Source organism: Stegostoma tigrinum, chromosome 19 (assembly GCF_030684315.1).
Source record: "Stegostoma tigrinum isolate sSteTig4 chromosome 19, sSteTig4.hap1, whole genome shotgun sequence".
Classification (NCBI taxonomy): domain Eukaryota; kingdom Metazoa; phylum Chordata; class Chondrichthyes; order Orectolobiformes; family Stegostomatidae; genus Stegostoma; species Stegostoma tigrinum.
This window is the reverse complement of record NC_081372.1, coordinates 1,286,752-1,314,122: the sequence shown is the minus strand read 5'-3', so window position 1 is coordinate 1,314,122 and position 27,371 is coordinate 1,286,752. Positions and strand designations below refer to the sequence as shown.

General features: G+C 46.8%; 1 protein-coding gene across 2 annotated transcripts in view; it reads right to left on the bottom strand.

The window, feature by feature from the left end:
• mtss1 (MTSS I-BAR domain containing 1) overlaps window positions 1-27,371 on the bottom strand; it is a 161,586-nt gene that overhangs the window by 27,085 nt on the left and 107,130 nt on the right. For both annotated transcript variants that reach the window (XM_059652674.1, XM_059652675.1), the window contains exons 7-9: window positions 10,132-10,289; window positions 3,029-3,136; window positions 517-617 (exon numbers count right to left, since the gene is read on the bottom strand). In XM_059652674.1, the coding sequence (XP_059508657.1) occupies window positions 517-617; window positions 3,029-3,136; window positions 10,132-10,289 (367 nt within the window). The remainder of the gene's footprint in view (window positions 1-516; window positions 618-3,028; window positions 3,137-10,131; window positions 10,290-27,371) is intronic.

Below are 27,371 nucleotides of genomic sequence, written 5' to 3'. Positions count from 1 at the left end.
GTTTCTCAGAGTTCCTTTTTGGACTTATTTATGGACCTTATATTTACTGCCTCAGGTTCTGTTCTTGACAGAAAATAGAAACAATTTAATCATAAACACTCTACTGAAACAGTTCACAGTTTTAAAGATCTCTACCAGATTTTTTTAAGAGACTATTTCCTGCACATTATAATTTTCATAATATGCAGACCAGAGTTATTTTAATGCAAGATACCTTAGTTCAAGGACCAGTCCACTGTGCAGTGTGTCAGCAATTTACTAAGCTTCAGGTGGTACCTATAAGGTATCACCAGGAAAGGCCAAATCAGTGTTTTTAGTTGAAGTCAAGCTCAACTTTTAAAAAAATCTAGAGGAAATCCTTTAAGTGAATTTAGCGAGAATGACTTTCCTTCTGAAAACAGTCTGGGTGCAAAATGAAGAAGAACATGTAGGAAGGGGTGAGATTACAGTCATTCCTGGCTAAAACAATAACGCAGAGGAACCAATGCGTGCCTGGCAAACCAGCTAACTGCCCACCTGCTTACAGTGCCCCTCCGAGAGTGAGAGCTGCTGGGTGATGAGGGTGGTGTGTGGTATGTGTAGTCATAATCATCTGCCACCTTCAAATCCAAGATCACCTGTTAATTTAAAAAAAGAGAGTCAGGAATGTGGCTGGTCAGGGGAGCAGTGGGAAACAATTAACCTGCCACGATAACAAAGTATGAAGCTGGATGAACACAGCAGGCCAAACAGCATCTCAGGAGCACAAAAGCTGACGTTTTGGGCCTAGATTCGGGTCTAGGCCCGAAATGTCAGCTTTTGTGCTCCTGAAATGCTGCTTGGTCTGCTGTGTTCATCCAGCTTCACACTTTATTATCTTGGATTCTCCAGCATCTGCAGTTCCCATTATCACTGATACAATTTTAACCTGCCACTGTTTGTAATAATAAGAAGGGCAATACATTAGCTGAACATTAGAACACTCCAACACAAGTACTGCAACTTTGAATTCAAGTCTGATGAGTGATTTGCCCAATGTTTTTCAAACTAGCCCCTCCATTTTATAAGTGACCTGGATAAAAGCTGTTTTGTACTCTGATCTAATGGTGTAGGTCTAGAGTCACACACAGGCCAAGCCTGAGTAAAGACAGGACAACAGGATTCCTTCCCTAAAGGTCATTACTGAACCAGCTGCATTTTTAATCATAATCAAACAGCTCTGTGACCATATTCCCTGAACTATTCATCCAGCAATAGATTACGATTGCATGATTGTATCCACAAGCAATTAAACAAATACCAATAACATCCTGGACTTTAAATTCTCTTCTCATTTTTAAATCTTTGTATGATCTCGCCCACCCATATTTATAACATCCTCCAGGCCACAGCCCTTTGAAATCTCAGATTTTCCAATTCCAGGTCCACTTAAGCAAACACCAAATTTAACCACTGGTGGTGGTCCTTTTGTTGATTTTATACCAACAGTGAAATTCCAACCCCAGTGCACCCACTCACCCCAGCCTCTCCATTCTCCTCTTCTCTTCTCACTTAATCTATTTTTCTAATTACCCTGTTCAGAGATGTCATTTACACATCACTGAAGCAGGTGGGACTTGAACCCAGGCCTCCGGGGTCCGCGGTAGGGAAAATACCTTGTTGGGCGTTCACTCTTGTGCTTTACAATGCTCCTTAAAATCTTTCCCACCTGGTCCTAATACTTCCTTATCTGATTTGGGAACAAATCTTGTTTGTTAATTAATCCAGTGAAGCACACTGGGATGTGTCACCATGTTGAAGGAGTTATATAGCTGTGCTATAACCACGCTGATAAGCCCATTATTTTAATATGTAATTCAGAAATATAGAAACTAGGTGCAAGAGGCAGCTAATCGGCTACTCCTAGATAGAATATCAATGCCATTCTCAAAAACAATGTAGCTTAGCCTGTGCACCATTGGTGCGGTGTCTCCAGGCTGGCCAACTGCTTTGTGCTGATATAACAAGGTGTAGAGCTGGATGAACACAGCAGGCCAAGCAGCATCAGAGGCGCAGGAAAGCTGGTGTTTCAGGTCTAGGCCCTTCTTCAGAAAATTCCTTCAGACCTTTCTGAAGAAGGGTCTAGACCCGAAACTTCAGCTTTCCTTTTCCAGTGTCAGCAGTTCCTACAATCTCAGAATCTACTTTGTGCTGATGTTGGTCTGTGTCGAGGTGGATGAGCCTGAATGCAGGCCCATGGCTAACAACTTAAAAGAGGACTGTAATGTTGAACCTTTAACTTTATTTCTTTATTTTTCTGTCTTTATACTCTTATGTTTGACTTATTTCTGTTTTGTAAGATGGCACTGGAGAGCAGTGGCTTTAAACAACACTTTTCATTGTATTTGTTACAAATGCATGTAACAAATCTATCTAACAATAAAATCATTCAATCATAAACCCTACATGTCTCAACAGAGAAATGTCACTCCTGGAATTGTGGGACTCAAGTTTATTCAGCTACTGTAACAGAGCAACCCAACATGTGCTGATTCATGTACAAAGGGTCAAAAATAAAAATGGCTGGGAAAGCTCAGCAGGGCTGGCAGTATCTGTGGACAGAAATCAGAGTTAATGTTTCGGATCAAGTGACCCTTCGTCAGAACTGCTCAGTTACATCAACTCTGATTTCTTTCCACAGATACTGCCAGACCTGTCAAGCTTTTCGAGCAATTCCTACTTTTGTCTCTGATTCATAGAATCTGCAGCTCTTTCAGTTTTTACACTGTATAAAGGGTGTAAAATTGAGCAAGGCTGTGCTGAGTAGCTGTAAGAAGGGTGTTAGACTGAGCAGTGTCAGTGGGCGGGGGGGGGGAGAAGGTGGGGTGTTGGCAGGTTTTCCATGTTTGATCACTGGACATTTTGAGTGTGATACCTCTTAAGTTCAAAGAGTAAGGCCCAGTGTGGTCATTGGCCATCTGGGCTGGTTCTGACCAATGCAAAGAGACAGAAAATGAAGCTGAAAGGAGTTTGAGTGCCCCCCTTTTCATAGCAGCCAAGAGCCACTCACCTGTTCACTGGCAGGAGGCAGTGTCTGGGGGTCAGCCGTCAGGTTTGTCAAGTCTTCTAGAATAGTCTGCAAGTGTGTAACCTCTCCCAACATTCCAATTTCCTCACCCTGCGTAGGGGAAAAGAAAAGAATATTTTTAAAAGAAAAACAGCCCACTGGATATGTCGTACAAACATAGAAAGTGTTATAAAGTAGAGGTCAACCCCACTATGATAACTAAAACTGAAATACCCAGAGAGGCTCACCCTGTAATCTGTTAAAAGTAGTGTGAAAAGTGGTATAACCCTGCGTCTCACCCCCGATCTGTTATAAGGGAGTGGTTAAATGAAATAAACTCCTTACCCTCACTCTACAATCAAGAAGTAACACATAAATTCTAACAGTGAACAAATTAACTGAACTATTTTTTTAAAAAAAACCCAAACCACTCCCCTCTAACTACCTGCTATTCTGGAATAAAACAAGATATCATTTAATGCCGTTCCAATAAATGAAAGTCCCACTTACATAAGCCAAAAGTAAAAAAAAAAGTATCAGAGATAATGGGAACTGCAGATGCTGGAGAATCCAAGATAATAAAATGTGAGGCTGGATGAACACAGCAGGCCAAGCAGCATCTCAAGAGCACAAAAGCTGACGTTTCGGGCCTAGACCCTTCATCAGAGAGGGGGATGGGGAGAGGGTTCTGGAATAAATAGGGAGAGAGGGGGAGGCGGACCGAAGATGGAGAGAAAAGAAGATAGGTGGAGAGAGTATAGGTGGGGAGGCAGGGAGGGATAGGTCAGTCCAGGGAAGACCGACAGGTCAGGGAGGTGGGATGAGGTTAGTAGGTAGATGGGGGTGCGGCTTGGGGTGGGAGGAAGGGATGGGTGAGAGGAAGAACAGGTTAGGGAGGCAGAGACAGGTTGGACTGGTTTTGGGATGCAGTGGGTGGAGGGGAAGAGCTGGGCTGGTTGTGTGGTGCAGTGGGGGGAGGGGACGAACTGGGCTGGTTTAGGGATGCGGTGGGGGAAGGGGAGATTTTGAAACTGGTGAAGTCCACATTGATACCATTAGGCTGCAGGGTTCCCAGGCGGAACATGAGTTGCTGTTCCTGCAACCTTCGGGTGGCATCATTGTGGCACTGCAGGAGGCCCATGATGGACATGTCATCTAAAGAATGGGAGGGGGAGTGGAAATGGTTTGCGACTGGGAGGTGCAGTTGTTTGTTGCGAACTGAGCGGAGGTGTTCTGCAAAGCGGTCCCCAAGCCTCTGCTTGGTTTCCCCAATATAGAGGAAGCCACACCGGGTACAGTGGATGCAGTATACCACATTAAGCAGAGGTTCACCTGCACATCTGCCAATGTGGAATGTCATCTTGGGGCCTGGGATAGGGGTGAGGGAGGAGGTGTGGGGGCAAGTGTAGCATTTCCTGCGGTTGCAGGGGAAGGTGCTGGGTGTGGTGGGGTTGGAGGGCAGTGTGGAGTGAACAAGGGAGTCACGGAGAGAGTGGTCTCTCCGGAAAGCAGACAGTGGTGGGGCTGGAAAAATGTCTTGGGTGGTGGGGTCGGATTGTAGATGGCGGAAGTGTCGGAGGATGATGCGTTGTATTCGGAGGTTGGTGGGGTGGTGTGAGAGAACGACGGGGATCCTCTTTTGGCGGTTGTGGCGGGGGCGGGGTGTGAGGGATGTGTTGAGGGAAATACGGGAGACGCGGTCAAGGGCGTTCTTGATCACTGTGGGGGGAAAGTTGCGGTCCTTAAAGAACTTGGACATCTGGGATGTGCGGGAGTGGAACGTCTTGTTGTGGGAGCAGATGTGGCGGAGGCGGAGGAATTGGGAAAAGGGGATGGAACTTTTGCAGGAGGGTGGGTGGGAGGAGGTGTATTCTAGGTAGCTGTGGGAGTCGGTGGGCTTGAAATGGACATCAGTTACAAGCTGGTTGCCTGAGATGGAGACCTATCTATGTCCGTGACACCACCCACGCCCTCCACCTCCTCCAGGACTTCCAATTCCCTGGCCCCCAACACCTCATCTTCACCATGGACATCCAGTCCCTATACACCTGCATTCCGCATGCAGATGGCCTCAAGGCCCTCCGCTTCTTCCTGTCCCGCAGGCCCGACCGGTCCCCCTCCACCGACACCCTCATCCGCCTAGCCGAACTCATCCTCACCCTCAACAACTTCTCTTTTGATTCCTCCCACTTCCTACAGACTAAGGGGGTGGCCATGGGCACCCGCATGGGCCCCAGCTATGCCTGCCTCTTTGTAGGTTACGTGGAACAGTCCCTCTTCCGCACCTACACAGGCCCCAAACCCCACCTCTTCCTCCGTTACATTGATGACTGTATCGGTGCCGCCTCTTGTTCCCCAGAGGAGCTCGAACAGTTCATCCACTTCACCAACACCTTCCACCCCAACCTTCAGTTCACCTGGGCCATCTCCAGCACATCCCTCACCTTCCTGGACCTCTCAGTCTCCATCTCAGGCAATCAGCTTGTAACTGATGTCCATTTCAAGCCCACCGACTCCCACAGCTACCTAGAATACACCTCCTCCCACCCATCCTCCTGCAAAAATTTCATCCACTTTTCCCAATTCCTCTGCCTCCGCCACATCTGCTCCCACGACAAGACATTCCACTCCCGCACATCCCAGATGTCCAAGTTCTTCAAGGACTGCAACTTCCCCCTCCACAGTGATCGAGAACGCCCTTGACCGCGTCTCCCGTATTTCCCGCAACACATCCCTCACACCCGCCCCCGCCACAACCGCCAAAAGAGGATCCCCCTCGTTCTCACACACCACCCCACCAACCTCCGGATACAACGCATCATCCTCCGACACTTCCGCCATCTACAATCCGACCCCACCGCCCAAGACATTTTTCCATCCCCACCCCATCTGCTTTCCGGAGAGACCACTCTCTCCGTGACTCCCTTGTTCGCTCCACACTGCCCTCCAACCCCACCACACCCGGCACCTTCCCCTGCAACCGCAGGAAATGCTACACTTGCCCCCACACCTCCTCCCTCACCCCTATCCCAGGCCCCAAGATGACATTCCACATTCAGCAGAGGTTCACCTGCACATCTGCCAATGTGGTATACTGCATCCACTGTACCCGGTGTGGCTTCCTGTACATTGGGGAAACCAAGCTTGGGGACCACTTTGCAGAACACGTCCGCTCAGTTCGCAATAAACAACTGCACCTCCCAGTCATGAACCATTTCAACTCCCCCTTCCATTCTTTAGATGACATGTCCATCATGGGCCTCCTGCAGTGCCACAATGATGCCACCCGAAGGTTGCAGGAACAGCAACTCATATTCCGCTTGGGAACCCTGCAGCCTAATGGTAAAAATGTGGACTTCACCAGTTTCAAAATCTCCCCTTCCCCCACCGCATCCCTAAACCAGCCCAGTTCGTCCCCTCCCCCCACTGCACCACACAACCAGCCCAGCTCTTCCCCTCCACCCACTGCATCCCAAAACCAGTCCAACCTGTCTCTGCCTCCCTAACCTGTTCTTCCTCTCACCCATCCCTCCTCCCACCCCAAGCCGCACCCCCATCTGCCTACTAACCTCATCCCACCACCCTGACCTGTCCGTCTTCCCTGGACTGACCTATCCCCTCCCTACCTCCCCACCTATACTCTCTCCACCTATCTTCTTTACTCTCCATCTTCGGTCCGCCTCCCCCTCTCTCCCTATTTATTCCAGAACCCTCACCCCACCCCCCTCTCTGAAGAAGGGTCTAGGCCCGAAACGTCAGCTTTTGTGCTCCTGAGATGCTGCTTGGCCTGCTGTGTTCATCCAGCCTCACATTTTATTATCGTAAAAAAAAAGTAGTCTCTCGAAATTACGGCCAGGTGACGTTTTCCTGAATGCTCTATGCCTTCTCTGTTGATCTTCTGACAGGAATGTTCTTTCTGTGAATTCTTCTGTCTGGAATATTAGCTAAGAGTGCTGTGGTAACTTTATTAATTAGATGATGCTTTCTCTAAGAGCTGAGGGAGCTGATCTCTTAGACGGCAGGTGGTCCTCTCCAGATTTTCCAAATGCCCTCATTTTTTACATGCTTGATGGCATATTAATTTCTTACAATAAGTTATCAAAACCATCAGATTTAAATTTAAATGGTTTTTGGTATTCAAGGACCTGGTTTAAACTAACTGGCTAAGTTCAAATTTGTTGTCTTGATAAGCTGTTGCTTTGCTTACTAACAGTGTAGCCTTTTGATACAAATGTTATAATTCAGAAACTTGGTGCAAACTCACAAACTGCCCACAGACCTTTATTTTCTCTCCAATTCTAGAAAAAGCATATCATCTTTTAAAGGGACCATGCACTGCCACCTCCCCCACACCTATCATTTTAAAAACACCGATTTTTTTTTAAACATCACCAAATTTTAACATCCTGCCTTCCAATCCACAAGTATTCTACCAAATTTTGCAACAAAAATAGGAGCAGGAGTAAGCCATTTGGCCTGTTTAGCCCACACCACCATTCAATATGATCATGGCTGATCATGTAATCTCAGTGTCTCCTTCCCGCTTTCTATCCCATTCCTGCTTTCTCTCCATACCCCTTGATCCAGTTAGCCATGTCCAGCTCCCTCTTGAATATATCTAATCAACTGCCTGTGGGAGAGAATTCCATAGGTTCACAACTCCAAGTGAAGAAATTAAATAGAGAGAATAATCCACAAGGACTCAGGGCCTTTATATCACTAGGAGATGAACTGGCTTGTCAGGGGGATGGGAGCCCAAGCTGGCCGATAACTAATTGAATGACTGAGGGAGACTAGAAGAAGAAGAAACAAAGCTGAGCTTGAATGTGGAATGCTGTAAAAAAGAAAAGCTGAGACCATTCTACCTGAATGCATGCATCATTCTCAACAAGGTAAGACAATGTAAATGCACAAATATTCTTGCTTCAACCATACAGGAGCTGGCTTAGACCACAGTTGGAGCACAGCGAATCTTTGCGCGCGCGCGCGTGTGTGTGTGTGTGTGTGTGTGTGTGTGTATACGCACATGTGTATATACGCACATGTGTATGTGTAAATGCGTGTATGTTGTGCGCACGCGTGCACTGTATGCTGTTTTGGTTTTATTATTCTAGGAAAGATAAGTTAAGTGTGATTGTCTTTGACATCAACGCTGCATTTCACTAAGTGTGGAATCAAGAAGCCCAAGTGAAACTGGAATCAACGGGTATAGGACAAACTCTCTGCTAGTTGGAGCCATACCTGGCACGTAGGAAGATGGTTGTGGTTGTTGGAGGTGTTGTGGATCAGAACAGACCCCCTGAAAATGTATCAAGAAGGTAGCTCAGGCCTCAACGTTTTGTTATTTTAAAAAGGTAAATATGAGGTGCTGTGTTCCAGATGCAATTTGATTGGTCAAACTACTCGATGTTAAGCAAAACAAAATTTATCCAAACACTACAGTTAAAATACAACAAAAGAAAGAGGAACTTGGAATAACCTAAGTCAACTGTAAAGCTTAACAGAACAGTAGATTATTTTACTTCTAAACAGCAACTGTTCAAATTTAGTAACATGCCATAAATACACCCATGGCAAAAAGGCAAATTCAGAAAAGATTGTCTCACATGCAGTTCTCCAATCCAGGAGGAAAGAACATTAAAAGACAATTCTGAGAGAAAATGCAGAGAGACAGTATAGCAGTCAGGAGAGATTCACTTCCAACCCTGCTGAGACCACAGCAACAACTGCCAACAGCTCACTAAAAAACCTGGATCTGAGAAAGCTTGACCACACCCATTCAGACTGCTTTTATTATTCCAACTTTTTAAAAAAAATCTCAAGGCCTTAAAAGTTATCATCTCGTTGATTGCTCAGCACTTGTCCTCCAATTGCTCTCCAAAGCAAACCAGGACAAAGCACACCTGTTAAAAACACAACATTGTCAGAGATCAGTCATCTCAACTCCAGGACATCTCTGCAGGAGTTCCTCAGTGTAGTGTCCTAAACCCAACCACCTTCAGTTGCTTCCTCAATGACCTTCCCTCCATCATAAGGTCAGAAATATGGATGTTCACTGATGATTGCATCATTGTCAGCACCACTCATGAGTCCTCAGATACTGAAGCAGTTCGTGTTTAAACACTGACAAGTGGCAAGTAATATTCAAATCACACAAATGTCAAGCAATGACCATATCTAATAAAAGGTAATCTAACTCCCACCCTTTGACATTCAAAAGCATTGACCAGTGACCACCACAGAACTATACTTGCCATATAAATGCAGCAGATACAAGAGCAAGTCAGAAGCTTGGAATTCTGCAGCGAGTAACTCACCTCCTGACTCTCCAAAGCCTGTCCACCATCTACAAGGCACGAGTCAGGAGTGTGATGGAATACTCCCCTTTTGCCTGGATGGGTGTAGCTCCAATAGCACTCAAGAAGCTCGACACCATCTAGGACAAAGCAATCTGTTTGACTGGTACCACATCCACAAACATCCACTCTCTCGTCCACCAACGCTCAGTACATATAGCTGCTACTATACAAGAAGCACTGCAGAAACGAAGGCTCTTTAGGCTCTACCTTCCAAATCCATGACCACTATCATCTAGAAGGACAAGGTCAGCAGAATCATGCAACTAAGTTGCTCATCACCCTGAATTGGAAATATATCGTTGTTCCTTCACTGTCACTGGGTCAAAATTCTGGAATTCTCTCCTCCAGGGCATATGGATCAACCCACAGGACATGGGCTGCAGTGGTTTGCACTTCTTCAGTGAGTGGAGGAGAATCTAGAAGGTAATCCCCAAGCAACTGTTGAGTGAGGAGCCAATTTTAAAAGTTTCAAAACTGAGACTAATTGATCTTTGCGAGGAAGGGGTTTAAACTCAAGGTGCATAGGCGTTATGATGGAATAGCCAATCAGGCTCGAGACACTGAATGGTCTCCCTGTCATCAAGGTCAGCATCTGAATGATTTCTTAATCTCACCCTACCAAGAGGAAGTAATAAATTCACATCAAATAAACACGCACACCACCCGTCCCCTGACTGTTGGTGCATTCAGCCCGGATGCCTGGTTGTCTCTCTCTGCCACTGCACCACACCTGAGTGCCTAACTTACCAGCACAGGTCGCAGAAGGGTGACAAATGTACAGAAGCGACTGCGTTCCTCAATCAGAGCCCGGCACACAGCCTGCTTCTCTGTCTCCTCCAGCAGCACATATTTTTCATTGACATCCTGTAAAGCTGTGTCCAACTGCAACCTCACTTCTTCCTTCCCTGTAAGAGAGAAGGAACAGTAGCAGAACATCGTCCCAAGAGCTCATATTTGATCTATTGGCTTGGAACAGCAGCTGGTGTATGTGGATAAGACAACATGAGTCCCCACTATCTCATACACATTTCTCATCGCCGGCCAGGACATCAAGGTGTGGAGCTGGATGAACACAGCAGGCCAAGCAACATCTTAGGAGCACAAAAGCTGACGTTTTGGGCCTAGACTCTTCATCTAGGCCCAAAATGTCAGCTTTTGTGCTCCTAAGATGCTGCTTGGCCTGCTGTGTTCATCCAGCTCCACACTTTGTTATCTCGGATTCTCCAGAATCTGCAGTTCCAATGATCTCATCTCCAGCCAGTGTAGATTTGTCAATATCACTCTCACTCTCACCCTCACCTCTGGGTCACCAGACCATGGGTTCAAGTTCCACTCCATGTCTTCAGTCAATATTCTCAATCAAAAATCTTGGAAGTCTCACCCTAACGATTCTATTTTATACAGGGTATAGAGACACTGGACAAGGTACAGAAAGGAGAAGTTATGATTAACAGTGAAGGCTACAGGTAGGACTGTTTCATCTAGAAGCAAAACAACTTAGAGCTGACCTAATATAGATCTTTAGAATTATGGCAGGGTTTGATAGAGTTTATGTAAAGAAATGTTTTCAGTTGCAACAGAGATCAGATGTTGGGGCCATCAGCATAAGAATCACCAAGATATCCGCTTGGAAATTCAGAACAAATTTCTTTACCCAGAGATTAGTGAGATTATGGATGTTGTTCCCACAGCAAATGGTTCAGGTGAATAGTATCGAGACGTTTACGAGGAAGTTGGAGAAAGACATGAGGGAGAGGGGGATAGGATGATAGGGGGAGATAAAGAGGGGCTGTGATGAGTCTCATGTGGATCAGAAACACTGGAATGGACTATCTGGGCAGAATGGCTTTGGGTTAATATAAATATCAACTCCTTCAGAATCATTGTTTGGACAACAATCTTCACCACATGGACTTTAAAAAATGGTCACCATCACCACTACCTTCTCAAGGGGCAAATAGAAACGGCACTAAATTTCAGCTGAGTCAGCAATGCTCACAACTTGAGAATTAACATGAAAATCCTCTTGACTGTCACTCTGGGTGGGATAGCACTGGTGGTTTTGGAAGGAGATCTACACTGAGGCTCCAGCTGGCCGGGACTGTTGTGAATGTGGAAGACACAAGGATAGTTAATGTTTGAAGAATTCTCCTGATATCCTGCTCACTGTTTCCCTTCAATCACCATCATAACCAAAATAAGACAGAATAGATTCTCCTCTGTTGCAATGATAGACACAGTTCAAAAGTATAGATTGGGAAGAGCTGATGAGAAGGTGTCACTGTGACAGTGAGCAGTGATGGACAGCAATCACTCACATACAGGAGGCAAAGGAAACCCTTCAATGACTCGCTGAAAACGGTCATGTCTAATTAGATTCGCTCCTGAACCTCTGCTGATTTTGAGAAGGTGGATGAAAAGGAGCTGAGAGCAGGAGTTCCATTGCTCCTGCTTCAGGAATGCCAACCTCAGTGTTACTTTGCAGGGAAGGGGCTGACCCAGTGCTTATAGGGATGGAACATGGCCAGGGAAAAGGAGGGGGCATTGGATTATCCTGCAGCTTGGGAAAAGGGTGTGGGTACCAGCTGTAGTCCTGATACAGAAGGTGACATGTCCTTAGTTTGATCCAGATGGCACAGAAGGTGGGCTGGCACTGACCCAGGGTCTCCCTCCCAACTGGGCACTCCCTGTGACTGGGCAGAAGCCACAAATGCAGTTGGACCTGGTCAGGGTGGGGAATGATCAGGACTTGGGACTATGATGCTGTGGCCATAACGGAGACGTGGATTTCACAGGGACAGGAATGGTTGCTAGATGTTCCAGGTTTAGAACATTTAAAAAGAACCAGGGAGGGGGTAAAAAGAGGAGGGGGGTGTAGTGTTGCTAATCAGAGAGTGCATCACAGCAAGAGAAATGAAGGTTGCCGAGGAAGGTTTGTCGACTGAGTCAGTATGGGTGGAAGTTGGGAACAGTCACCTCATTGGGGGTTTTCTACAGACCCCCAAATAGCAGAAGGGAGATCGAAGAACTCATAGGCCGGCAGATTGTTGAAAAGTGAAAACGTAGCAGGGTTGTTGTTATGGGTGACTTCAACTTTCCCAATATTGATTGGAACCTCCTTAGTGCAGATGGTTTGGAAGGAGCCGTTTTTGTCAGGTGTGTTCAAGAGGGTTTCCTTACTCAGTATGTGGACAGGCCGACGAGGGGGGAGGCCACTTTGGATTTGGTGCTCGACAATGAGCCAGGACAGGTGTCAGATCTCGTGGTGGGAAAACACTTTGCGACAGTGACCACAACAGCCTCACATTTACCATAGCCATGGAAAGGGAAAGGAGCAGTTACCAGGGGAAGATATTTAACTGGGGTAAAGGAAACTATGATGCTATCAGACAGGAGTTGGGAAGTACAGATTGGGAGCAATTGTTCCACCGAAACAGCACAGCTGACATGTGGAGGCTGTTTAAGGAGCAGTTGTTGCGAGTGATGCATAAATTTGTTCCTCTGAGACAGGTAAGAAGGGGTAAGATTAAGGAGCCTTGGATGACGGGAACAGAGGTGCTTCTCGTCAAAAAGAAAAAGGCAGCGTAAGTAAGGTGGAGGAAGCAAGGGTCTAGCACAGCTTTAGAGGATTACAGGCTTGCTTGGAAAGAGCTCAAAAGTAGACTGAGGAGGGCCAGGAGGGGGCACGAAAAAGGCTTGGCAGGAAGGATTAGAGAGAACCCGAAGGCATTTTACTCATACGTGAGGAATAAGAGAATGATCAGGGAGAAGGTAGGGCCAATCAGGGATAGCGTAGGGAACTTGTGCGTGGAGTCTGAGCAGATAGGGGAAGCCCGAAATGAGTTTTTTGCTTCGGTTTTCACTAAGGAAAGGGACCTTGAGGAGCAGGGAAACAGGCTTGAACAGATCAAGATTGAGGAAGTTGATGTGCTGGAAATTTTGGCAAACATTAAGATTGATAAGTCCCCAGGGCCAGACCAGATTTATCCTAGGTTGCTCCGGGAAGCGAGAAAGGAGGTTGCTAAGCCACTGGCGAAGATCTTTGCTTCCTCACTCTCCACGGAGTCATACCGGAAGATTGGAGGGAGGGAGGCAAATGTTGTTCCTCTTTTCAAGAAAGGGAATAGGGAAATCCTTGGAAATTACAGACCAGTCAGTCTTACGTCTGTGGTCAGCAAGGTTTTGGAAACAATTCCGAGGGATAGGATTTATGACTATTTGGAAAAGCATAGCATGATTAAAGGGAGTCAGTATGGCTTTGAGAGGGGCAGGTCATGCCTTACAAATCTTATTGAGTTCTTTGAGGAGGTCATGAGACAGGATGACGAGGGTTGAGCAGTGGATGTGGTGTGCATGGACTTCAGCAAGGCATTTGGTAAGGTTCCCCATGGCAGGCTCATTCATAAAGTCCAGAGGTATGGGATACAGGGTGATTTGGCTGTCTGGATTCAGAATTGGTTGGCTGACAGGAGGCAGAGAGTGGTTGTAGATGGTAAGTATTCTGCCTGGAGGTCAGTGCTGAGTAGTGTCCCGCAGGGCTCTGTTCTTGGTCCTCTGCTCTTTATAGTTTTTATAAATGACTTGGATGAGGAGGTTGAGAGGTGGGTTAGTATGTTTGCTGATGACACAAAGATTGGAGGTGCTGTTGATAGTATCGAGGGCTATTGCAGGCTTCAGTGAGACATTGACAGAATGCAGAGCTGAGCTGAGCTGAGAAATGGCAGATGGAGTTCAACCTGGATAAATGCGAAGTGATGCATTTTGGAAGGTCGAACTTAAATGCTGAATATAGGATTAAAGGCAGGATTCTCGGCAGTGTGAAGGAACAGCGGGATCTTGGTGTTCAAGTGCATAGCTCGCTCAAAGTTGCCACCCAAGTGGATAAGGTTGTTAAGAAAGCATACGGTGTTTGGGCTTTCATTAACAGGGGATCGAGTTTAAAAGCCGCGAGGTTATGCTGCAGCTCTACAAAACCCTGGGAGAGACCATACTTGGAATATTGTGTCCAGTTCTGGTCACCCTATTATAGGAAAGATGTGGAGGCTTTGGAGAGGGTGCAAAGGAGGTTTACCAGGATGCTGCCTGGACTGGAGGGCTTGTCTTACGTGGAGAGGTTGACTGAGCTCGGACTTTTCTCTCTGGAGAGAAGGAGGAAGAGAGGTGACCTGACCGAGGCGTACAAGGTGATGAGAGGCATGGATAGAGTCAATAGCCAGACACTTTTCCCCAGGGCAGGATTGACTGCCACAAGGGGTCCTTCACCCAGAGAGTTGTGAGCACATGGAATACTTTGCCAGTGGTAGTCGTGGGAGCAGAGTCATTAGTGACATTTAAGCGACTGCTGGACATGCACATGGACAGCAGTGAATTGAGGGGAATGTAGGTTAGGTTACTTTATTTTTGGATTAGGATTAATCCACGGCACAACATCGTGGGCCGAAGGGCCTGTACTGTGCTGTACTTTTCTGTGTTCTATGATGTACATACAGACTGGTGTTCTGTGGTTTTTACATGGAGTTTCAGTATTTGGGAGTAATATTGAGACCACACTCAGTCTTCCAGTAAGAAAATGTAACAGCACTCATGAGGAAGTGTGACAGGTGAAAGAAGCACCACTCTCCCTAGCTCCTTGATTCCTGAAGCTGCAGCTGATGAAAACGTGACAATGGATCTCTGCTTCAGTTTTGTAACAAGAAACAGCCTGTCGTTAGGAACTGCAACCCTCACCCCAACACAAGCCAGCAGATGGCAGTGCTGAGCTACAGGCTTCAACCACAGAAATCAAAGTTTCAAAAGCAAATGTGACTGATCTTAAAGAAGTAGTTTTCTTTCTTGCTCAAATTAACAATTAACCGATTCTTCAACACAATAGGAACTACCCTAGAGCAGTTATTTCCATGTAGGGCTGGTCTTTGTCTCAAGGCTGTCTGGACATAATTAAGGAAATGGGGTCACAGAGCACAGACCACATCAGCAGTGACTGGGTACTGCACAGATCGCCCACATCTCAGGGAGATGAAACTGACCTTCGTTGGGGTACAGCAAAGATTCACCAGGATGATCCTAAAGCCAAAACGGTAAAATCATGAGCACAGGCTCCAGGAATTGGGCTTGTATTCCTGAAGTTTAGAAGAATTGGGATGATTAAGAGACTTGAAAGGATCAATACAGAAAAACTACTAGGGGGCTCTTGTGGCAGGAATAGTGACCCTACCTCTGAGCCAGGATCCCTGGCTTATTAGTGACATTTAAGCGACTGCTGGACATGCACATGGACAGCAGTGAATTGAGGGCAATGTAGGTTAGGTTATTTTATTTTTGGATTAGGATTAATCCACGGCACAACATCGTGGGCCGAAGGGCCTGTACTGTGCTGTACTTTTCTATGTTCTATGTTCTATGTTCCAAGTCTCACTTGCTCCAGAGGTGTCACATAACATCTCTGAACGGGTTGATTACCAAATGCCTGGAGAATCAATTTAAAGGGCAGTGGGTGTGTGTCCGTGTCCAGAACACAGCACTAGAATGTTAAAACCTGAGCCAGGTTGTACAGGGATGTTAACAGGGAGCAACTTGACAAAGGGCATGGTAATCTAGAACTCTGGGCCACAACATAGGCCATTTGAGGCTGACAGTCAACTGGAGCTAGCAGGTGTGAGACAGATATATTTTGTTGGGCGAGAGTGCAAGGGACATGTAGCAAAAGCAGCTAATTGAAGGGAAACAAAGTTGAGACATACACCAGCTGTGATCTGAATGAATGGCTGAGCAGACTCAAAAGGGCCAAACGGCTTTACTGCTGCTGTGTAACAGGGATGACGCACTGACCCTCCAACAGTACAATGATCTGTCAGTGAAGTGTAAGCTTAGAGTGTGCACTCGGCTCTCTGAATTTGATCTGAAGTTACATAGATTTTGGTGACACCTACTGTCTTTCAGTATCTCTCCCCCTGAGTCAGCATTGAGATTATTCTCCAGAGAACATGTAAAGCAGCAAACTATACACTGCAGCATCACAAACTGGCTGGGGCTCATTATCACTCAGTGCACACATTTGGTTCCGAAGCTGTTTGTGGGTGCGAACAGCCACACTTCATTCTCAGACATTTTAGTCTGTGGCTAACTGGGTAGGGAAAAGGCATCTCTTGTAGGGTCCTCAATCAAATCTGCACGCTCAGTAAGACAGCTTTCCAATAAGAATGTTTGTCCTGTATCATGGCAGCACACATCCTTTGACTGCAAGTCTTCGTAGATTTCCTGAGTCAGGGGGTAGGACCCCATGCTCATGTCTGATATTTATTTCACAAGTTTGCTCGGAGCGAAATGAACTGAAAGATATTAAACGGTGCGTGTTTGTGGCTTTCTGGGGTTAGCTTTCCTATATAACTTTGATTGCCTGATAATGTTTATTTCTAAACAGATGCCAAATCCCTCAATCTATTGCATCCCTTCACCAGTGACTAAACACCACCCAGTACAGCTGAGTCACTGTCTCAGGCAGGTAACACAAAATAATAATTCTTACTTTTATAGCCAAAATATATCAACATCTCTCACTCTCAATGAGTTAAAATGCCCCAAACACAGTACAAAAAATTAATAGTTAATCTGCCACTTCACCCAACACTTCACTAATTTCCAATTATTCCCAGGGGATTTTTATTCACCTGAGCAGAGAGATCTCAATTTAAAAACGCAGCGCTATATATCTCCCAATCCAACCTGCGATCCTTCCATCCATCTATCCCCTTTCCGTCCTCCCCCTTCCCCTCTGCCGCCATGGAATGGGAATGGTTAAAGGAGGGATATTTCCAAAGGCAACTAGCACAAGAGGTTCATGGAAGGTGAATAGGGTTGAAGAGAACTGGTAATGGTGGGACTGAAAGATTGGGAGAAATGGAACATACAGAAGGAGATTTTAAAATTTTGGGTGGGGCAGGCAGGCAGGACGGTGTGGCGGGCAATAAAGCATCACAAAGGTTAGAAGATAAAACAATTAGCTTGTCAGGGATTTAATTGGAAATATCGGAATAATCTCCTCAGCTTGTCTCCTTTTGGGTTTCAGAGACCAGACCAACATGGAAAGGTTTGCAACAAGCAGGTGACAATTTAAACGTTCACGAGGCTTTCAGCCTGGGATTTGATCGGAGTTTAACATTGGCTGGCTAGAATTCCCAGACCTCAGCAAACCAGTTGAAGCGCAGATCAGCAGGGAGGGCTTCTGAGCGAAGGCAAGATCCACTGCTTGTGGGCAAAGAAGTAACAGTAAAAACTGAAAGAACTGCGGATGCTGTAAATCAGGAACAAAAACAGAAGTTGCTGGAAAAGCTCAGCAGATCTGACAGCATCTGTGAAGGAAAAAGTCAGAGTTAACGTTCCAGGTCCAGTGACCCTTCCTCAGAAATAACAAAGTACGAACAGTGTCTCCTTCTGCACTGCCACCTTCAATCCACCCAAATTGGAAAAAACCTCCCGGCTTACGTGAAGGCCTAAATGAGATAAGCAATCAGAATCCTTCTATCCATTCCTGCATCACATCTGCTAGCCAATTAGAAGTCAGACTTGCCAATCACCCAGAACTCCAGGTTTCTGAGTAAGGCATGGCTAATGGTTATAGAGATGAACTGTACTTTATCTCAGCACTCACAACGAATGCAACACACTCAGCAAAGAAGAATGTAGTGGCTGGATTGAGATTCCATTGTTCGGAGACATGGCCTTTAGCCACACAGGATATGAGGCTGTGTGACACACCATCAGTCTGCTTCTGATTAAGTGCCGACATCCTGACAGACGATTGGACTGACAGCCCTCACCACAATATTTCATCTGAAGTTCCTGATGTTCACCCTCCAGGGAAAGCTCTGATGTTTAATGGGATATCAGTTTGAAATCTGCAGAAAAACTCTTCCATTCATAATAAACCATGGCCAGGGACTGCAGCCCTATATCCCCCTCTCTCTCTCAATTTGTCCTGGGCAGATATTTGGGGGGGGGGGGGGGGGGGGGGGCGGGGCGGGCGCGCGCGCCTGGGCTCTGATTGGCCCTCCTGCCCCACAATACCAGGAACTCGGGTTCGATTCCAGCCCCGGGTGATTGTCTTTACACATTCTCCTGGTGTTTCCTCCGAACAGTCCAAAGATGTGCAGGTTAGGGTGAATTGGCCACAGCAAATGCAGGGTCACAGGGATAGGGTAGGGGGATGAGTCTGGGTGGAATGCTCTTTGGAGAATCGGTGTGGACTTGGTGGGTCAGATGGCCTGTTGCTACACTGTAGGGATTCTATTCTAAATGAAGACTTCTCATTTCAACACCCTCTCAGCTGAGGCTGAAGCCCCATTGGTCACCTTAGGTAGATGTAAAACATTTCACAGGAGTGGTCATTACTTCCAAGATGATCAGGGGAGTTCTTCTCATGTTCTAGTCAATATTTATCCTTCAAAATCAACATTTCAAAAATAAAAATATGAACAGTAACATACTGGCTGTGGGCTATTGCTGTGTGCAAATTAATGCTATCTTTCCTCCACATTGACTAAACAAGAAATCCATTGGCCACAAAGTGCTGCAAGATATCCTGGCACTCAGAAAGGCACTATACAAATGTAAGCTACAGAAACAGAAACACGGAGCACGAGAAGGCAATGCAGCCCTGCCATTTGATAGGATTATGGCTGATGCTCTCTCAATGTCATACTCCTGTTTTCTCCCATTAGGATCGAGTGACTTCAGCAAGGATCTCTGTAGTGAATAACAAGTTGACTGATCTGCTAAATATGTCAGTAAGACCATAGATAGAGGAGCAGAATTAGGCCATTTGCTCATCGGATGTGTCTGGTCATTCGATCATGGTTCAAATGTTTCTCAACCCCATTCTCCTGCCTATGCCATAACCCTTAATCCTGACTAATCAAGAACCTATCCAGCTCTATCTTAAATATGCTCAATGACTCGGCCTCCACAGCTCTCTATGGCAATGGGTTCCACAGTCACCACTCTCTGGCTGAAGAAATTCCCTTGATCTCACTTCTAAAGGGTCATCCCTTCACTCTAAGGCTGTGCCGTTGGGTCCCAGTCTCTCCTACGAGAGGAAACATCTTCTCCACTTCCACTCTATCTGGGCCTCTCAGTATTTTGCAAGTTCCAATTAGATTCCCCCTCATCCACCTAAACTCCATTGAGTACAGACCTATAAGTCCTTAACTGCTCCTTAAATCCCAGGCCCCTCATCCCTGGAATCATTCTTGTAAACCACCTCTGACTCCCCCCAATGCCAGCACATCCTTTCTTAGATGCAGGGTCCAAAACTTCAGCATTCAAATCAGAGCCTTATACAGCCTCAGCAGTGCATGTCTGCTTTCTCTAGCCCTCCTAAAATGCTAACATTGCATTTGCCTTCCTAACTGCCATTTTAACCTGCATGTTAACCTTAGGAGTCCTGGGTCACTATACTCTGAAGTCCCCACAAGCTTCAGAATTCCACCTGCCCTTTTTGCCCACTCTCCTAGCCTGTCCAAGTCCTTCTTCAGCCTCCATGCCTCCTCAACACTACCTGTCCCTCCACCTATCTTTGTGACATTTGTAAAGTTCATATTAATTCCCTCAGTATAGAGCTGGATGAACACAACAGGCCAGGCAGCATCAGAGGAGCAGGAAAGCTGATGTTCCAGATTGGGACCCTTCTTCAATAATGAGCCATTTCTGAAGAAGGGATCTGACCCGAAACGTCAGCTTTACTGCTCCTCTGATGCTGCCTGGCCTGCTGTGATGCTCCAGCTCCACACTGTGTTATCTCTGATACCAGCATTGGCAGTTCTTACTTTGGCACTTTGTCAAAGGTCTTCTGGAAATTCAAACAGATCACATCCACTGGCTCTCCTTTGTCTAACTTGTTCGTTACCTCAGAGAATTCGAACAGATTTGTCAGGCATTTCCTCCCCTTGACAAAGCCGTGCTGATTCAGCCCTACTTTACCATGCACTTCCAAGTACTCCACAATCTCATCCCAGGGCAAGATTTACATTGCTCCGACACAGCTTGGAATATTTCATGCAGTGATCCACAGGCGTGACTGTTACACACTAACCATGACAGTAATGAATACAGCAACAACAGCAAATAACAGCAACGGAGAAACAGATTTGTGATATCGGTTGATGGATTAATATTAGCTACAGGACTTGTACCAAAACAGAGCCGAGTTTTGTTACGGAAAAGGAAAAAGATGGGTCTTCCAAAAAGGATTTTGAATTGGGAAAATGCAGATTTTATGAAAATACGGTAGAATTTGGCTTATGTAGAGAGAACAGCTTCTTTTGGATATATCTACAGCAAAATCGGGAAGAGAGAGGTGTGCCCAAAAAGGAATTGGCAGGAGTAGAAGCTCAGTATGTTTCTTCTGATGAACTGTTGGAACAACAGGCCCAGAGAGCCTTGATGTCTAGGAATATTCAGAACTGGATAAGGAGGAAAACGGCTGTTTTTAACAGGTATGGACAATAGGCCAAAAACTGGATGATCTAGGGGCTCAATTTAACAGAACCTCCTGCAGCACGGCACTCCCCCAGTGCTGACCTGCCAACAGCACAACACTCCCTCAACCTAGACTGAGTTATTTCCCAGTCGTGACTCAATCCAGATGCTCAGCTGCTAATGATACCTACTGAAGCAAGCTGGGGACTGGATTTTCCTCAGCATCACTTGCTATTGATAAGAAATAGTTAACACTCATTTTATTGGCAAGGTTTTTATTTCACTTGTTGGACATAGGCATTGCTGGCTGGTCCATATTTATAGTCTGTCCTAGTTGCCCTTAAGAAGGTGGGGGGTGAGCTGCCTTCTTGAACCACTGCAGTCCATATGCTGTAGGTTGACCCACGTGCCCTTAGGGAGGGAATTCCAGGATTTTGACCCAGCGACAGTGAAGCAACAGCGATGTATTTCCAAGTCAGAATACTGAGGGGCTTGGAGGGGAACTTGAAGGGGGCGGTGTTCCCATGTACCTGCTGCCCTTGTCCTTCTGGATGTAAGTGGTCACAAGTTTGGAAGGTGCTGTCTGGGGATCTTTGGTGAATTTCTGCAGCACAACCTGTGGACAGTACACGCTGCTACTACTGAGTGTTGGTGGTGGAGGGAGTGAATGTTTGTGCCAATCAGGTGGGCTGCTTTGACCTGGATGGTGTCGAGCTTCTTGAGTGTTGTTGGAGATGCCCCTATTCAGGCAGGTGGGGAGTATTTTCTTTTGTTCACTTGTGGGAAGTGGGTGTTGCTGGTTGTCCAAAATGTACTTGCTAGTCCATTTCAGAGGGCAGTCGAAAGTGAAGCACATTGTCATGGGTCTGGATTCATACTTAGGTCGGAGACAAAGTGAGGATGGCAATTTCCTTCCCTAAAGGACATTACTGAGCCACGTCATAAATGTTTTTACCACACAGGAAAATAGTGCTGAAGGGGTCTTGGCGCCACCCCTTTAATGAAATGAGGGGTTAAAGCACAAGGAGCACTGGTTTAATTATTCACATGCTGAACAGCTGTTTAAAACTTGGAAGAATGTAGAACCAGTTAATGATATTGGATCACTGTGGGTACATGGATTATGTAAAGTTGCTCAATCACAGTTAAAAATCAGATTTGGTCTGTGAGATTCTTGTGTGAGCAGAACCATGTGAAAGATCACAGGATCCCTCTCGCCAGTCTGCCTGGTAAACAAGCTTCACGTGGCGACTGCTGACTGAGCAGCTTTAGAATCAATCTTTCCCCCTGAATATTCTGGGCCATTTGTACAGGGGATGCTGCAATGCCATTAACAAGCTCACGGCAGCCTAATCTGTTGCCAACAACAACCACATTCCAACACAGAGACATCTAGCAGCTTCTGCGTTAACATCACAGTTGGGAAACATGGGGTCGGCCAGGAGTTGAACAGCCAGCCCTGATCTTGAGCAATAGGAACATGCTTTTTCACTTACAAAGCTCCCTCTTCCTGCACAGGACGGTTAAAACTATCACTCATAATCATCTAGCTCTCAGATCCTCTCTTGCGTTCTCTAATCAGGATCTTCCAGGAGCTTTCAAATTGCTGAGAAATACCAAATAGTAACAGACCATTAAAAATCTTTTAATTTTCATGGTGACTCTGGGAATAGTGTGGCTTGTCTTTCCCAGAGGGGTAACAGCATGTACCCATCACCCCAAGGGACACTACCCAAGTTGCACACTCCATAGTCGCAAATTTTAATTACTGTAAGTTATTCGTAGTTAATTTTTCTATTTTCTCTTCCCTCCACATGCTACTTGTTTTAATCCTAAATGCTTCGGGACTTTCTAAGGTCACAAATGCTCTATGACATGTGACTCTTTCATTGTATACCAGTACAGGGTCACTTCCACTGCTCTTTTCACAGTAACACCCACAGACAGACAGCCCATTCACAACTGCTGAATAACCAGAAGAGCCATCTGCTTCAGACTGAAGGATGCCACGGCACTCATAGAATAGTTTGGACACTCTTCAGAGAAAAAGAGAGATATAGCTGATTTAAAGTAATATGTGTAAAATAGAGAAGAAACCAGAAGGATGTTGTCAAGTGATAATGGGAACCGCAGATGCCAGAGAATCCAAGATAATAAAATGTAAGGCTGGATGAACACAGCAGGCCCAGCAGCATCTCAGGAGCACAAAAGCTGACGTTTCGGACCGAGGCCCTTCATCAGAGAGGGGGATGGGGAAAGGGTTCTGGAATAAATAGGGAGAGAGGGGGAGGCGGACCGAAGATGGAGAGAAAAGAAGATAGGTGGAGAGAGTATAGGTGGGGAGGTAGGGAGGGGATAGGTCAGTCCAGGGAAGACTGACAGGTCAAGGAGGTGGGATGAGGTTAGTAGGTAGGAAATGGAGGTGCGGCTTGGGGTGGGAGGAAGGGATGGGTGAGAGGAAGAAAAGGTTAGGGAGGCAGAGACAGGTTGGATTGGTTTTGGGATGCAGTGGGTGGAGGGGAAGGGCTGGGCTGGTTTTGGGATGCGGTGGGGGAAGGGGAGATTTTGAAGCTGGTGAAGTATCATTGTGGCACTGCAGGAGGCCCATGATGCACATGTCATCTAAAGAATGGGAGGGGGAGTGGAAATGGTTTGCGACTGGGAGGTGCAGTTGTTTATTGCGAACCGAGCGGAGGTGTTCTGCAAAGCGGTCCCCAAGCCTCCGCTTGGTTTCCCCAATGTAGAGGGAACCACACCGGGTACAGTGGATGCAGTATACCACATTGGCAGATGTGCAGGTGAACCTCTGCTTAATATGTAGAGTCATCTTGGGGCCTGGGATAGGGGTGAGGGAGGTGGTGTGGGGGCAAGTTTAGCATTTCCTGCAGTTGCAGGGGAAGGTGCCGGGTGTGGTGGGGTTGGAGGGCAGTGTGGAGCGAACAAGGGAGTCACGGACAGAGTGGTCTCTCCACAAAGCAGACAAGGGTGGGGATGGAAAAATGTCTTAGGTGGTGGGGTCGGATTGTAGATGGCGGAAGTGTCAGAGGATGATGCGTTGTATCCGGAGGTTGGTGGGGTGGTGTGTGAGAACGAGGGGGATCCTCTTTGGGCGGTTGTGGCGGGGGCGGGGTGTGAGAGATGTGTTGCAGAAAATGCGGGAGACGCGGTCAAGGGCGTTGTCGACCACTGTGGGGGGAAAGTTGTGGTCCTTGAAGAACTTGGACATCTGGGATATGCGGGAGTGGAATGCCTCATCCTGGGAGCAGATGCGGTGGAGGCAGAGGAATTGGGAATAGGGGATGGAATTTTTGCAGGAGGGTGGGTGGGAGGTGGTGTATTCTAGGTAGCTGTGGGAGTCGGTGGGCTTGAAATGGACATCAGTTGCAAGCTGTTTGCCTGAGATGGAGACTGAGAGGTCAAGGAAGGTGAGGGATGTGCTGGAGATGGCCCAGGTGAACTGAAGGTTGGGGTGGAATGTGTTGGTGAAGTAGATGAACTGTTCGAGCTCCTCTGGGGAGCAAGAGGTGGCGCCGATACAGTCATCAATGTAACGGAGGAAGAGGTGGGATTTGGGGCCTGTGTAGGTGTGGAAGAGGGACTGTTCCACGTAACCTACAAAGAGGCAGGCATAGCTGGGGCCCATGCGGGTGCCCATGGCCACCCACTTAGTCTGTAGGAAGTGGGAGGAATCGAAAGAGAAGTTGTTGAGGGTGAGGATGAGTTCGGCTAGGCGGATGAGGGTGTCGGTGGAGGGGGACTGGTCGGGCCTGCGGGACAGGAAGAAGCGGAGGGCCTTGAGGCCATCTGCATGCGGAATACAGGCGTATAGGGACTGGACGTCCACGGTGAAAATGAGGTGTTGGGGGCCAGGGAATTGGAAGTCCTGGAGGAGGTGGAGGGCGTGGGTGGTGTCACGGATGTAGGTAGGGAGTTCCTGGACCAAAGGGGAGAAAATGGGGTCCAGATAGGTGGAGATGAGTTCGGTGGGGCAGGAACAGGCTGAGACAATGGGTCGACCAGGGCAGGCAGGTTTGTGGATTTTGGGAAGGAGATAGAAACGGGCCGTGCGGGGTTGGGGAACAATGAGGTTGGAGGCTGTGGGTGGGAGGTCCCCTGAGGTGATGAGGTCATGAATGGTGTTGGAGACAATGGTTTGTTGCTCGGGTGTGGGGTCACGATCGAGGGGGCGGTAGGAGGTGGTGTCGGAGAGTTGGCGTTTGGCCTTGGCGATGTAGAGGTCAGTGCGCCATACTACCACTGCGCCGCCCTTGTCTGCGGGTTTGATGGTGAGGTTGGGGTGGGAGCAGAGGGCTGCCCGTTCTGCAGGGGAGAGGTTGGAGTGAGTGAGAGGGCTGGAGAGGTTGAGGCGGTTAATGTCTTGACGGCAGTTAGAGATGAAGAGGTCGAGGGAAGGTAGGAGGCCTGGGGGTGGTGTCCAGGAGGAGGACTTGTGTTGGAAGCGGGAGAAGGGGTCAGTGGAGGGAGGATTAGGTTCCCAGTTGAAGAAGTAGGCGTGGAGGCGAAGGCGGCAGAAAAACTGTTCTATGTCCAACCGTGACTGGTATTCGTTGATGTGTGCTTGTAGGGGGACAAAGGTGAGCCCCTTACTAAGGACTGACCGTTCGTCCTCAGTTAGTGGAAGGTCTGGGGGAATGGTGAAGATGCGGCAGGGTTCAGTGTGGCTGTTTTCTCTGGGGTTGCTGGCTGTGGAGGTTGTGGGCGGAGCGATGAGGATGTTGTCAAATCTGCTTGCACACGCTTGGAGTGTGGTGTTTTGGAATGAATGGAGCAATTGGTATTTAGCTCAACATCAAACAGCCTGCCCTCCAGCAATATTGCCCCTAGGGAAGAATATCAGGAAGAGTCAGGAATCAAATATTTCCAAATGACTGACGTTGTGCTAATTGTAACAGAGAGAATTTTGCATTTATTTTAATCGCTGCTTTAGAAAAGCAATTTTTGGTATACTGGTAGGTTGGAAAGTGGGAGGCAGTTGTGTAGAACGTAAAAACACCAACAATGACTGAAAATAGAAAGTGGTGGAGAAACTCAGCAGGTGCATTAGCACCTGTCAACAGAGGAACAGTTAACGTTGAAACTGTTGTGACTCCCTTTTCAGAACTGCAAGACTAGCTAACTTCTCTAGCACTTTCTGTTTTTGTTTCAATCTCCAGAATCACTAAAGTTTTACTTTTACATCAGCATGGACTAGTTGTGCTGAATGGCTGTTTCTGCATGAGAAGTTCCAGAAATAAGATAAAAGAAACCCTGTAAAGACAGCGAAGTGTGGAGCTGGATGAACACAGCAGGCCAAGCAGCATCTTAGGAGCACAAAAGCTGACATTTTGGGCTTAGACCTGATGAAGGGTCGAGGCCTGAAACATCAGCTTTTGTCCTCCTAAGATTCTGCTTGGCCTGCTGTGTTCATCCAGCTCCACACTTTGTTATCTCAGATTCTCCAGCATCTGCAGTTCCCATTATCTCTGATACAATCCTAGTAAAGATGTGTTTTCATATAACCCCTTGTCTTACCACAGAACATCCCAAAGGCACTCATCCCGAAGTATAGCCATTACTGTAGTATAGGAAATATGATGCTCAATTTGCATACAAGATCCCATAAAAAAGTGTTAGTGACGGCATATTCAGGGTTAAAAATGTTGGTTCTGGAAGACTTCACAATATGGATACAAGGGAAACTTCCTATCTTTTGAAATTGTGCCAATGAAATGCTTCAGGGCAAAATTGGGCACTTCAACCTACGACAGCACCTCTGATATTGGGGGAGTGCAGCACTATCAACTTTGATGATTGTGCTGTTCTACCTTAGTACTGACCCTCCAACAGTACAGCACTCATCTAGTGCCGATCATCCAAGAACACAGAACCTCCTCAGAACAGACAGTCTGACAGCACAGCGCTCCGTAAGCAGTGACTCACTGAGTGCAACACTCCCTCAGTACTGACCCACTGACATCACGGCACATAGCACTGACCCACTGAGGGGTGCAACAATCCTTCAGTACTGAATGGACAGTCACCCTGGAATTATTGCTCAATTCTTTCGATTTGGAAGGGAAGCAAAGCTCAAGGAAAATGTTTGAAGCCTGAAAATTTGTGCTCTGAAAATCAACAGCAGAAGGGTTAATTCTGTGAGGCAGTGGATTTTCTGGTCAGTTACGTAGCAACTAAATATTCCTGTTTTACCAGTTAAGTGAGCAATTTTTTAAAAGCTCAGTTTACAAGAAAGCACAATAAGCAGCCTTCCCCTCCCCCATTTGAGAAGGAGGGTCTTCACAAAATGTCAGCTTTCCTCCTCCTCTGATGCTGCTTGGCCTCCTGTGTTCATCCAACACTACAATTTGTTATCTCAGATTCTCCAACGTCTGCAGTTGCGACCATCTCTGAAACAATAAGCAGCGATAATAGGAACTGCAGACGCTGGAGAATCCGAGATAAAGTGTGGAACTGGATGAACACAGCAGGCCAAGCAGCATCTCAGGAGCATAAAAGCT